Here is a 14,602-nt window from a genome sequence, read left to right on the forward strand (position 1 = left end):
CACGTGGTGAGTCGCAGCACATCTGCACGTTCGCTGGAGGTGTCCCATTGTTCCACAACCCTTGCACTTGTAGTGCTTGAATCGACATTGATGAGCCCGATGATTACCCCCGCAGTGCCAACATGGTGCTAATGGATTCGCATTCACGCCCCACGGTGGGCTCTGAGTCATCCTAGGTCTGGCCTCTGCAGGCGTGTAGGCCCTGCCATGTACAGTTCTGCCTGCTGAAGGCGTTATTTTATGCACAGTACTTGCCAGTGAGCTTCGATACTGCAATGATATCTGTTTAGTGTTATCGTTCGTGGACATAAAAGCCTGGACTATCATGATGGCCTTGCTCAGATCTAGGGATTCGGCAGATAGGAATTTGCGAAGAATGACCTCGTGGCCGATTCCAAGCAGAAAAAGTCCCGCAACACTTCCCCCAAAAATTCAGCAAATACGCACGGTCCTGCAAGGTGTCTTAGGTCGGCAACATAGCTCGCCACGTCCTGACCCTCGGAGCGGTGGTGTGTATAAAAGCGATACCTGGCCATCAAGATGCTCTCCTTCGGCTTGAGGTGTTCCCGAACGAGCGTGCACAACTCTTCATATGTCTTCTTCACTGGTTTCGTCGGTGCTAGCAGATTTTTGATGAGGCCATATATCGTGGACCCGCAAATGATGAGGAGAATCGCCCTGTACTTGACCGCGGTTTCTTCCTTTTCCAGCTCGTTGGCCACGAAGTACCGGTCAAGACGCTCAACGAAGGCTTCCCAATCATCAGCCTCAACAAATCTCTCAAGAATACCAACAGCAGCCACGACTGCGTGAAAGTTCGTGATCTGTTGTTCGTTGCCAAATGTTACGTTTAGAATAACTCCAGAAGATTGTACATCTTAAGCTCAAACTGTTGTGACCTTGGTCTCTTTATTGTAACTCCAGAGTGAGGAAGCAGCATGGTAGATTGCCTTTTATACCTGCTTGCCCAAGGTGCACAGGTGACCCTTAGGTCTCCCACAGGTCTGCCCCCTGGTGGCAAGTCTTACACATTGCTGAGGTTTACATACATAACAATCAAGGAATCGGGGGGCTGAGAGGGAGAGAACCGGGCCAGCATTGAGGGATCGGGGTGTGTGAAGGCAGAGAACAGGGTTGGCATCAAGGGATCGGGGTGGGAGGAAGAGAACATCGAGGGGCCTGGAGAATGATCGGTGGGGAGCGAGGCCGGGAAGGCAATTGGAGCACTCATGGGCTGGAAATCTAAGGGTTGGAAAGGGAGTTTGGAGGCCTTGTGGAGGTTTCCGATCGTGGGGGGTATGTTAGGCAGTGACGCTGGATCCAGGAGTTCTGGATCCAATAGTCCTCACCTTTAATTAGCTGTCAGGTTTCCCGAGCCCTGCGAAACCTGATCAGCCAGAGTTAAATGTAAAAATTGGTTAAATCTGAAGCATGCCAGCCTCATTATAATATTTAATTAGCGGGTTGGCTGCCCATCCCCCATCCCTCCATTAAAACCGGAAGTGGTGGGTTGGAGACTCGTTCTGGTTGGGATTCAGTTTTTTAACACTTTAACTTCCCACCCATTGCATTTAACAGCAAATTAAATTATTTTGAAGTGTAGTCACTGATATAATGCAGGCAATATATGCACAACAAACTCCCACCAACCGCATTGACATAAGTAATCAGATAATCTGTTTTGATGATTTTGATTGATGGATAAATATTGTCCACGACATTGGCAGAAATGCCCTACTCTTCTTTGAATAGCGTCATGGGATCTTTTATGTCTGATTGAGAGGGCAGATGGGGCCCCGACTTAATGTCTCATCCGAAATATGTCATCTCCGACAGTGCTGTACTCTCTCATTGCTTACTGGAGTGTCGGCCTAGATTATGTGCTCAAGTCTCTGGAGTAGGTCTTGAACCCAAGATCTACGGACTCAGGCGAGAATATTACCAGTGAGCATAATCAGGCTGTTCAGCTCTTATACCTCAAATGTGAAAAATTCGATACTGTGATATACTTGGATCTGATCCATCCATGTTTACTTATACAATTCTAGAGGGTTGCTATTTGAGTAACTTTTTTTCCTTAAAATACAATGGGTTATTGAATCTAAAAGTACCATAGGTATAAATTTGGAATAAACTTGAGTAAATCAGTTCACTTTACCTACACTAATATTAATCTGTATTAATAGAAACATAGAAACATAGAAATTTACAGCGCAGAAGGAGGCCATTTCGGCCCATCGTGTCCGCGCCGGCCGACAAAGAGCCACACGGCCCTCGGTCAGCAGCCCTGAAGGTTATATATAAACCCAACAACAATGAACAATGGCAGAAAGGTAAAGAGCATCCGACCTAACCAGTCCACCCTCCATACAACTGCGATATCCCCTGCACCTTAACATTCTACACTCCACCCCAACCGGAGTCATGTGATCTCCTGGGAGAGGCAAAAAAAGATAAAAACTAAGGTCAATTGGGGAAAAAAAATCTGGGAAAATTCCTCTCCGCCCATCCAGGCGATTGAAACTAGTCCAGGAGATTACGCTGGCCGTATTCGATTCCCTGAAGTACTTGCCATCATATCTGTGCCAGCCAACAAGCAGTTATCCTGTTTCATCCCACTTACCAGCTCAAGGTGCGTAACCCTTCAGGTTATGGCACTTCAAGTGCCCATCCAAATACCTTTTAAATGTGTTGAGAGTTTCTGCCTCTACCACCCATTCAGGCTGTTAGTTCCATACCTCCACAATCTTCTGCATGAAGAAGCCTCCCCTTAATTCCCCGCTGAACCTTCCACCAACCACCTTAAAACTATGCCCCCTCGTAATTGACTCCTCCATCAAGGGAAATAGGCCCTTGCTATCCACTATATCCAGGCCCCTCAAAATTTTAGATACCTCAATGAGTTCTCCTCTCAGCCTCCGCTGTTCCAATGAGAACAAACCCAGCCTATCCAATCTGTCCTCATAGCTAAGATTCTCCATTCCAGGCAGCATCCTAGTAAATCTCCTCTGCACCCTCTCTAGTGCAATCAATTCCTTCCGATAATACGGCGACCAGAACTGCACGCAGTACTCCAGCTGTGGCCTAACCAGAGTATTTTACAAGTTAAGCATAACCTCCCTACTCTTGTATCCGATGCCTTGGTCAATAAAGGCAAGTATTCCGTATGCCTTCTTAACCACCTTATCCACCTGGCCTGCCACTTTCAGGAATTTGTAGACAAGCACCCCAAGGTACCTTTGTTTATCTACACTTTTAAGTGGCCTACCATTTAATATACCCTTGTATACCCTTTCCTTATTATCCCTCCCCAAGTGCATTACCTCACACTTCTCCAAATTAAATTCCATTTGCCACTGTTCTGCCCACCTGACCAGCAAATTGATATCCTCCTGCAGCCCATGACTTTCCTCTTCATTATCAACCACACAGCCAATTTTAGTGTCATCTGCCAACTTCTTAATCATAATCCCTATATTCAAATCTAGATCATTGATGTATACCACAAAAAGCAAGGGACCCAGGACTGAACCCTGCGGAACCCACTGGAAACATCCTTCCAGTCACAAAACATCCATCAATCATTACCCTTTGCTTCCTACCCCTAAGCTAATTTTGGATCCAACTTGCCACTTTGCCCTGGATCCCATGGGCATTAACCTTCGTGATCAGTCTACAATGTGGGACCTTATCAAAAGCTTTGCTAAAGTCCATATACACTACATCGTAGGCACTACCCTCATCGACCACCTGGTTACCTCCTCAAAAAATTCAATCAGGTTAGTCAAACACAATCTTACCTTAACAAATCTGTGCTGACTGTCCCTAATTAATCCTTGCCTTTCTAAATGTAGATTTATCCTGTCTTTCAGGATTTTTTCCAATAATTTTCCCACCACTGTGGTTAGGCTGACAGGCCTGTAATTACTCAGCCTATCCCTTTCTCCTTTCTTAAACAAGAGCACCACATTAGAAGTCCTCCAGTCCTCCAGCACCATGCCCAAATCTAAAGAGGACTGGAAAATGATGGTCAAGGCCTCTGCTATTTCCCCTTTTATTCACTGAACAGCCTGGGATGCATTTCATCCAGGCCTGGGGACTTATCTACTTTCAAAGCTGCTAAACCCCTTAATACCTCCTCTCTCATTATATTTATTTCATCCAGAATTTCACACACCTCCTCGATAGCAGTATCTGCATTGCCCCTTTCCCTTGTAAAAACTGATGCAAAGTATTCATTAAGAACCATACCAACATCTTCCGCCTCCACACAAAGATTACCCTCATGGTCTCTAATAGGCCCTACCCTTTCTTTAGTTATTCTCTTGCTCTTAATAAATTTGTAGAACATCTTTGGGTTTTCCTTAATTTTACTTGCCAAGAATTTTTCATGCTCTTACCTCTGAACTTTCTATATTCCTCCAAAGATTCTACAGTAATTAGCCGACGGTATGTGACATAAACTTCCTTTTTTTTCTTTATCCTCCCCTGTAAGTCCCTAGACATCCAGAGGGCTCTAGAATTATTATTCCCACCCTTTTTCTTTAAGGATACATGTTTGGCCTAAGCCCTCCGGCTCTCCTCCTTGAATGCCTCCCACTGTTCCGACATTGATTTACCTACAAGTAGCTGTTTCCAGTCCACTGTGGCCAAATCACTCCTCAACTTAGCAAAGTTAGCTTTTCCCCAATTTGGAACTTTTATTCCAGGCCAATCCTTCCCCTTATCCATGACTAACTTGAATCATAAAAACATAGAAAATAGGTGCAGGAGTAGGCCATTCAGCCCTTTGCGCCATCACCACTATTCAATAAGATCATTGCTGATCATTCACCTCAGTACCCCTTTCCTGCTTTCTCTCCATACTCCTTAATCCCTTTAGCCGTAAGGGCCATATTCAACTCCCTCTTGAATATATCTAACGAACTGGCATCAACAACTCTCTGCGGAAGAGAATTCCAGAGGTTAACAACTCTCTGATTGAAGAAGTTTCTCCTCATCTCGGTCCAAAATGAATTACCCCTTATCCTTAGACTGTGACCCCTGATTCTAGACTCCCCCAACATCGGGAACATTGTTCCTGCATCTAACCTGTCCAGTCCCGTCAGAATTTTACATGTTTCTATGAGATCCCCTCTCATTCTTCTAAACTCCAGTGAATACCGGCCCAGTCGATCCAGTCTCTTCTCATATGTCAGTCCTGCCATCCCGGAAGTCAGTCTGGTGAACCTTCGCTGCACTCCCTCAATCTGACTGAATTATGGTCACTGGCACCCAAGTGCCCTCCCACTAATACCCCTTCCACCTGCCCAGCTTCATTCCCCAAAACTAAATCCAAAACCGTCCCCTCTCATGTTGGGCTTGTTTAGTTCTGACTTTGAAGGGCTGTATCCTATTATTTGCTTTATATATTAAGAATTCACTCCCTCCACCACCGGTGCATCGTAGCTGCAGTGTGTACCATCTACAAGGTGCATTGCAGCAACTTGCCAAGGCTTCTTCGGCAGCACCTCCCAAACCCGCAACCTCTACCAGCTAGAAGGACAAGGGAAGCAGGTGCATGGAAACACCATCACCTGCAAGTTCCTCTCCAAGTTACACACCATCCTGACTTAGAAGTATATCATCATTCCTTCATCGTCGTTGGGTCAAAAATCCTGGAACTCCCTCCCTAATAGCACTGTGGGAGTACCTTCACCATATGGACTGCAGCGGTTCAAGAAGGCGGCTCACCACCATCTTCTCAAGGGTAATTAGGGATGGGCAGTAAATGCTGGCCTTGCCAGCGAAGCCCACATCCTATGAACGATCTTTAAAACATGGAAACATAGAAACAGAGAAAATAGGTGCAGGAGTAGGCCATCTGGCCCTTCGAGCCTGCACCACCATTCAATAAGATCATGGCTGATCATTCCTTCAGTACCCCGTTCCTGTTTTTTTTCCCTACCCCTTGGTCCCTTTAGCCGCAAGGGCCATATCTAACTCCGTCTTGAATATATCCAATGAACCGGCATCAACAACTCTCTGCGGTAGGGAATTCCATAGGTTAACAACTCTCTGAGTGAAGAAGTTCCTCCTCATCTCAGTCCTAAATGGCTTATCCCTTATCCTAAGACTATGTCCTCTGGTTCTGGACTTCCCCAACATCGGGAACATTCTTCCCACATCTAACCTGTCCAGTCCTGTCAGAATTTTATATGTTTCTATGAGATCCCCTCTCATCCTTCTAAACTCCAGTGAAAACAAACCCAGTCGATCCAGTCTCTCCTCATATGTCAGTCCTGCCATCCCGGGAATCAGTCTGGTGAACCTCCGCTGCACTCCCTCAATAGCAAGAACGTCCTTCCTCGCATTAGGAGACCAAAACTCAACACAATATTCCAGATGGGGCCTCACAAAGGCTCTGTACAACTGCAGTAAGACTTCCCTGCTCCTATACTCAAATCCCCTTGCTATGAAGGCCAACATACCATTTGCCTTTTTCAGCGCCTGTTGTACCTGCAAGCCAAGCAAGAAAAGGAACAGAAATAAAGGAACATATTTTATTAAATGCAGCCATAACATTTATTATTTTCTCCCACTTTCAGCCAGTTTAAAAAAAAGATATTTACCTCCAGAGATCTCTTTGCTGTTTGGAATGAATACATGAATTGATAGTAGAATGGTTAATAGTTTTATAGATATAACTAATTGGAAAGTGAATCACGTTACAATAAAATGGAAGCAAGGTACTGACCATCCCACTGATAAATCTGGAATTTGGTCTTTAAGATGTTTGTGTGCTTTAGACATAATTCAGCTAATTAAGATTTTTTATTAATTGCATTTCATTAATAGTCTCCTATTTGGACTCTGCATCACTTATGCTTGTCCCAGAAAGTTTGCAACGTTTGGGTGACTGTCTAATCAAATCTATAAAATTAAAAAATATGATTGGACTTGATCCCATGTAACTCTTCTGTAAATCATCGGATTTTAGTTGTAGAATAAAAGATAAAAGCAGGAATGCCCCAGAACCCAGCACAGTGCCCATCTGACCTGTGAGAAAACACCATCAGCTAGCCAAAGCAGGGGGTGGTGCGAGCCCGTACAGTCAGAATTAGGTGAATTTATAATGGGGAACAAAGAAATGGCAGACCAATTGAACAAATACTTTGGTTCTGTCTTCACTAAGGAAGACACAGATAACCTACTGGAAATATTAAGGGACCGAGGGTCTAGCGAGAAGGAGGAACTAAAGGAAATCCTTATTAGTCAGCAAATTGTGTTAGGGAAATTGATGGGATTGAATGCCAATAAATCCCCAGGGCCTGATAGTCTGCATTCCAGAGTACTTAAGGAAGTGGCCCTAGAAATAGTGGATGCATTGGTGGTCATTTTCCAACATTCTATAGACTCTGGATCAGTTCCTATGGACTGGAGGGTAGCTAATGTAACCCCACTTTTTAAAAAAGGAGGGAGAGAGAAAACAGGGAATTATAGACCAGTCAGCCTGACATCGGTGGTCGGGACTGAGGTGCAGCAGAGTAGACGCCCAGGAGTGGCGAGGTCAGGGCCCAAAAATGGCGTGGCTGGGGCCCAGGAGCGGCAAGGTCGGGACCCAGGAGCGGCGGGGTCGGGGCCCAGGAGCGGCAGGGTCGGGACTCGGGAGCGGCGCGGTTCGGGACTCGGGAACGGCGAGGTCTGGGACTCGGGAACGGCGAGGTCCGAGACTCGGGAACGGCGAGGTCCGAGACTCGGGAACGGCGAGTTTCGGGACTCGGGAACGGTGAGGTTCAGGACCCGGGAGTGGCGAGGTCAGGGCCCGGGAGCGGCGGGGTCAAGGTCCAGGAGCGGCGAGTTTGGGGCCCAAGAGTGAGCTGGAGCCCAGTGACGAGGTCATGGTCCAGGAGTGGCGCAGCATGGACCAACAACGGGTTCAGGACCCTGGGAAGGTGCAGCATGGACCAGCAGCTAAGCTGTGAGGCCCACTCTGCGTTCTATGAATCCCAGGGACTATAGGTGTATGCATGTGTACTAGGCCCATGTAGCGGAGCTTGGTCTCCAGTCATTTTGGATCCCCTTGCCACTGGACCCAGACCTTGCCCTGTCAAGTCCGTGTGGTGGCTGGTGTGCAACGGCCAGCCCACATGAAAAGAATTCATGCACAGGCATCTTCCACCCTTCAGAATGAAGTTCTGGACATGGAACGTCAGGTCCCTCATGGAAATACCTGGGAACTCATTTTCTGGTGTGGAAGTGGGTCATCCTCGACCCTGAGGGACTGCCTAATACTATACTATAGTAGTTGTAGGACCTCTGTGTACTTTAGTACGTTCAAAAATTCCAGGACCCAAGATCAAAACATATGATTTAGAAATAGAAATAAAAACTCAAATTACATACACACTCAGACTTGAGATGTTACAAATAACCAAGCTGTCTCCATTTTAATTTATGAACTAATCAAATAAAAGTAAGAGAATTGTAGCATGTTACGCAAATAAACTATTCAATATTGTCTCTTGTCTGACTGATCCCTCTACTTTTATTGAATATACAGATTCCCCCTTGTCTGGGCTAGAATGGCTGAATATATCATGAGGCTCTTGATGTTGTCTATATGAATTATTTAACATATATTTACAGAAAGTAAATGCAATTTTTCTTTTTCCAATTTATTTTCTCTACCCTTACTTTTCTGTTTCATTCCTCCAGCATTTGTACTTTTTATTTAGAAAAATCTGTTATATATGCAGACTATAGATATACTCTCTGTGTAGTCACTGTATAGTTGCATAAGATGGAGACTTGGTACCTGATGTACTATCAATAAGGTTTACACTGTGTATATACTATGCTGGCACCACTAGAGGGTGCAACTGGTGAAGACCGGGTTTTCCTGCCCCTGTGGCAGAGGCTGTCCACCAGAGGGCACTGCAGTAGGAGACCTGTGGGTCACCTGCATAGGTGTGCAGGGGCAATATAAAAGGCTGCTCACCATGCTTGTGCCTCACTCTGTAGTTATGAATAAAGGATCAAGGTCACTACAGTTTGAGTACAACAAATTGCTTCGTGGAGTCATTCATAAGTGCATTACAGACATAACAACTGGTGACGAGAATATGGACTTTTTCGCGACTATGGCTACCTTTGGCACACTAAAAGACTTCGCAGAGAGTGATGATTGGGATGCCTTCACGGAAAGGCTCGAGCAATATTTCATGGCAAAAGACCTGGCAGAGGAGATGGACACAATGGTGGAGAAGCGCAAGGCTATACTGCTGACCAGTTGTGGGCCGGAGGTCTACCGCCTCGTCAGGGACTTGCTGGCACCGACGAAGGGCAAGGATAAGACATACGATGAGCTGACTGAACTAATTCGCAACCAACTAAAACCAAAACAGAGCATCCTCACGGCCAGGCACAGATTCTATACTCACCGCAGACATGAGGGTCAGGAGAGTGCAAAATATGCTGCCGACCTCAGGAGACTTGCGGCACCATGTGATTTTGGCACGCATCTCAATGAAGCATTGCGAGACATCTTCGTTATGGGAATTGGCCACGAGGGCCTCCTTCACTAGCTATTATCTACCGACACCACAGTCAGCCTGCAGAAGGTCATCAGCATCAGTCAGGCGTTCATGACCTCGACCTGCAGCACCAAGCAAATTATTCATCCTATGGACTCAAACTCGGCAAGTACTGTACACAGAATGGTGCCTTTCACAGGCAAGACTTTAGAACGTGGCTCTGCCCAGGGCAGAGAGCACAGACCTCAGGGTTCCAGAACTCAGAGTCCGCCGAGGGGTGCTAATCGAGTAGCACCATGCTGGCGTTGTAGAGGAAACCATAGGGCTCACCAGTGTCGGTTTGCGGAGTACGTATGCAAAGCCTGTAACATGAAGGGCCACTGCCAGCGTATGTGTAAAAGAAATACCGACTCACCTTCTATCAGAGGAGTCGGTAGATGACTTTGAATCCAGCGGGGAGTATGATGATTTGGCCAGCGAGGCAGCTCAGCTCCAAGAAGAAGTGAATGGAGTGTATACCTGCACCACCGATTGTCCTCCAGTGAAAATGGAAGTCGAGATAAATAGTGTTCCAGTCTTCATGGAAGTGGACACGGGAGTGAGCCAGTCAGTGATGAGCCAGGATGCCTTTGAGAGGCTATGGAACAAAAAACGACCCGAGCTGGTTCCAGTACAGGAAAAGTTGCGCACCTACACCAAGGAGCTGATCCTAGTCCTTGGTAGTGCGGATGTAGAGTGTAATCCATAATGGCGTGGTGTGCAAGTTACATTTGTGGATTGTTGCAGGTGATGGTCCAATGCTACTCGGAAGAAGGTGGATGGGGAAGATTCAGTGGAAATGGGAAGACCTCTTCACTCCAGCGATCGATGTCACCCATGCTCAGAGGCAGAGCAAAACCTCACCTTCGCTTGGGCCAGGCACCAGAGAACAGACCAGCGAAGCACCTGAGGCACAGACCGTCCATCACGACTGCGTGGCTATGATCCAACCGGAACGGCCTAAAAGTATCTTCCTGGCTCCAGTGACAGGACTCCTGGGGAGGAAGATCGAATTCACACTCTTCCAGCTTTTGTGGCAGAATTGCGGGAGAGAAGGATCAAGACAGTCGACCTCGAGGACAGAGACAAGATGGTGTCCCTGCTGCAGTGAGGTGCAGCGTGGCTAAAAGAAAAGATGGCCACTGCTATATCATGAGGTGCAATGCTGAGGGACCAACATGTGGTGTCTAACAAGGGATTTGATTGGGGTAAAGCCAGCAGGGTTCTCTTAAAGGAGACCTGCAACCAACTGAACTTAAAGAGACATTGTATGCATGGCAATCAATGTAACGAACTGATTAAGATTGTGAACAAAATGTTGTTGCGAGATGTCGGTACTTTTCCTAATGTAAAGAACAAATTGTTGTTGCGAGATGTCAGGAATAGAGTGTCCCCAAAAGTAGCAAGCGAGCGAATTCGGGAGGGTAAAGGCGCTGATCCTGATGCCCTGCCCCAGGTGTCCCCACAAGTTATAGGCCAGCGACCTCAGGAGGGTGAAGGCATTGATCCTGATACCCTGCCCCAGGTCTACCCCATGCTGCAGGCATCTGATGACACTATTCACCACGGACCTGGAAATGAAAACGGCGCCAATACGCTCAGTCGGCCGCCATTGCCCACCACCCGGGTGGAGACGGCGCAGCCCCCAGACCCAGTTACTACCTCGGCCATGTCCTGGAGCGAAAGGTCAGGACCAACGAGTTCCCCAAACGGAACCTGGAACAGCCAGGTTCCCAACACCATTAGAGAGCAGGCAGAAGATTCTGCAGCCCTCAAAAGAGGACAGGGAGGCCACCCACCACTAGATAACGGCAAAGACCCTGAGTCCTGACTAGGTGAACGAACCTAGCCCACTCCACTAGCAGGGGGTGCAGCGCCGCCATCAGATGACTAGGACCCCGTCCGGTTGCTCTGGAATCTGTGTCCTCACATACCTGTACTGTTACCTCAGTACTTACCATGACTGAACCGTGAATGCAACCTACAAAATCCTGGCGCACGACTGCAAAACGTAACGAATATAAGTCAGTGAACCAAGGTGTCACGATATTAACTGTAACCTCCTTTCATTTGTACTTGCACTGTGTCTGATCCTGTATGTTAATCTAACGGGCCTGCTGCATGATCTCACTGTCGGGGGGGCGGGGGGGGAAATGGATGTATGTAGCCATGGACACACACATGGATCACACCCAGAACCCACTGGAACCTCCACTGCATCATCGAACCATCCAAACTGGTAACCACTACCCAACGTTGTGGCAAAAGGACTTGGGGGTTAACAGGGAGAGAGCCAAGCCAAAGCACAGCCAAAGTGCAAGGGCTATTGGCACTTACATCTGGGGAGAGCTAAGCCAGAGCACATAGTGCAAAGGTAATCAGCACAAAGGACTTGGGGGAGAGTGATGTTATATATACAGACTATCGATATACTCTCTGTGTCGTCACTGTATAGTTGCATAAGATGGAGCCTTGTTACCTGATGTACTCTCAATAAGGTTTACACTGTGTATATACTATGCTGGCACCACTAGAGGGTGCAACTGGTGGAGACCGGGGTTTCCTGCTCCTGTGGCAGAGGCTGTCCACCAGAGGGCACTGCGGTGGGAAACCTGAGGGTCACCTGCATAGGTGTGCAGGGCCCTGTATAAAAGGCTGCTCACCATGCTTGTGCCTCACTCTGGAGTTACGAATAAAGGACCAAGGTCACTACAGTTTGAGTACAACACATTGCCTCGTGGAGTCATTCATAAGTGCATTACAGACATAACAAAATCAACCACGAATGATGCTGTACACAAAAATATTTTTGTCTAATTACTTATTTGAATACTGTGTCATAGATCCATGGTTACAATCAGTATAGAACAGTACATTAATTAAAATGGCTGGCAATCTGACAAAAGTCAAGGACATTTGTGTGGACAGCTTTTAAGTATAGATAGGGTTATTACGAACTCTTCAAAATACTACAGATACAATGCTGGTTGGATAATAGAAATGTCATCTGAGGAGAGGTTCTACAGATACAATGTTTTTCTCTGCCTCCCCAAAAGGTAAAATTAAGCAATCCTCACATAAGATAAATTAAGCAAAACATCAGAAAACTGTTCATTAGGACAACTTAATGAAACTTGAAACACGTGTATCAATTTCAGTGCGGCACAAGACCCTGCTGCAGCTAGTTTATATTTTTAAACTCCCCAGGGTATAATTTTTGCGGATGTTCTCCCAGTTTCCGACAGAAACCCTGGTGAAAAACAGCATAAACAGCCATTTCTCCAGGGGCTTCACCGCAGTTCTGCTGGGAGATCCAGAGAACAATTGCAGAAGTTCTATCCCCTTATGTATTGTGACTGGATTTAAAGGGATAGCCATCAAGCCAATATTTAGAATTTGTCACATGAAGTACACATAAGAATCATTGCTATTCTGACTAAAATGTGCTTTTAAATGTTTTATTTTAAGTTTGCGGGGAGAGCTTGAATTTGAAAATGTTAATTTAAATTACGAAATATCCCGATCAATTTCCACCTTGGCTCAGTGGTAGCACTCTGACCTCGGAATCAGAGGGTCACGGGTCCAAGCCCCACTCCAGGATTGCAGACATAATCAACGATGATTTCAATGGCATCTTTCGACTGAGACAGAGCTTCCACTTGCCTTTGAAGCTTAATTTAAAAGATCCCATGGCACCATCTGAATAGGAGCAGTGGAGATTTTGTGGTGGCCTGAACTAAACTTACAAAGTAAAACCCCTGGCTATGATATATTTGGGGATGTCCCTGAGGATGTGAAAGATGCAACGTAAATGCAAGTTAATGCTTCTTTCAAATTATTCATTATTAGATGTATTATAAAAATGACAACTTTTAAAATTATAAGTTTATTTACTGTTGAGCCTAAAGTTCGCAGACCGAAAAGGTTACTGAACACAACACTTACCATGCTTTGGGTGAAGTTGGCCACTTCATGTGTCACGTTGCCAGTCTCAACTTTTACCACTCTACCAAGTTTTGGAAGATTAACCAGAGTGTAAATTATGGTTCGGTTTCCAGTGTTGTCATCATTGGTTACAGCTTTCAAATGTTGGTTCTTAATAAGTTTAAGTGTTCCTGGAAGAACAAAATTAAGTGAATAAGATTAATGCTCATCTGTATAACTGGTCGAATTCTGGCTGACCAGAGAAAGAATAGAGGATAGCTCAGTAGCTCAAGGCTCTAAACATTTGACTTTTATTTAGGAACCTCACCTGCATGGTAAGATTTCCTTTTTTTATTTGTCCTAAAATCATAAATGTGCGAGTACACTATTAAAACTAGAATTGAGAGCAATGTTTGCGTTTGGTGTGTGGTGGTGGGGGAGGGGCGGGAAGATGTGAAGTGCATGGAGGAATGGACAGAATTGTCATCAAAATACTTGTGGGCCAAAGTCCAGAATTCTGGAAACCAGATACTTGATTAGGTTACAGCATACTTGTTCACAAATGGAACGCAATGTTCCATGAAAGGTTGTTCATCACAAAATTTGGTTAAAATGATCATTTTTGCAAGTCAGAACATTCATGGAGAAACATTGCATGCTTCCAATGTACTCATTCAAAACAAACTCGATATCTGAGAAATGGTCATTAGTAGAGTTTTGTTAAAAATACTCAACAAGGCACTGACACAATGGGCCAAATGGCTTCTTTCTGCGCTGTATCGTTCTATGATTCTAAGCTTGTATTCTGACAGATGGTATCATAATGTAAACTTCTCCCCGTAACAGATATACAGACACACCTCTTTCAAGAGAATAGTTTGAGTATTGTGGAACATCACATCACTCTTGGAAACCTCCTTTAAGACCCTCATTAAAACCTATCTCTTTAACCAAGCTTTTAGTCACCCATTCTAATATCTCCTTCTTTGGCTTGGTGTCAATTTTTGAAGTAATTACATTCCTGTGAAGTGCCTATGTTAAAGGCACTTTATAAATGCAAATTTTTATATTTATGGTCCTCTGGTCTGTGTTGCTTGCCGCTCTTTGATCAGAGTTGGGCTATG

At 45.6% G+C, this 14,602-nt stretch overlaps 1 protein-coding gene across 2 annotated transcripts in view; it reads right to left on the reverse strand.

The window, feature by feature from the left end:
• The window catches only part of cspg4ba (chondroitin sulfate proteoglycan 4ba), a 177,102-nt gene that overhangs the window by 26,627 nt on the left and 135,873 nt on the right, over positions 1-14,602 (reverse strand). Inside the window, exon 8 of one of the 2 annotated variants that reach the window (XM_070868745.1) lies at positions 13,500-13,669. The exons of the other annotated variant lie outside the window; for it this stretch is intronic. Within the exon in view, the coding sequence (XP_070724846.1) occupies positions 13,500-13,669 (170 nt within the window). The remainder of the gene's footprint in view (positions 1-13,499; positions 13,670-14,602) is intronic. 2 annotated transcript variants of the gene reach the window in all.

Source organism: Pristiophorus japonicus, chromosome 2 (genome assembly GCF_044704955.1).
Source record: "Pristiophorus japonicus isolate sPriJap1 chromosome 2, sPriJap1.hap1, whole genome shotgun sequence".
In the NCBI taxonomy this organism is placed as follows: Eukaryota; Metazoa; Chordata; class Chondrichthyes; family Pristiophoridae; genus Pristiophorus; species Pristiophorus japonicus.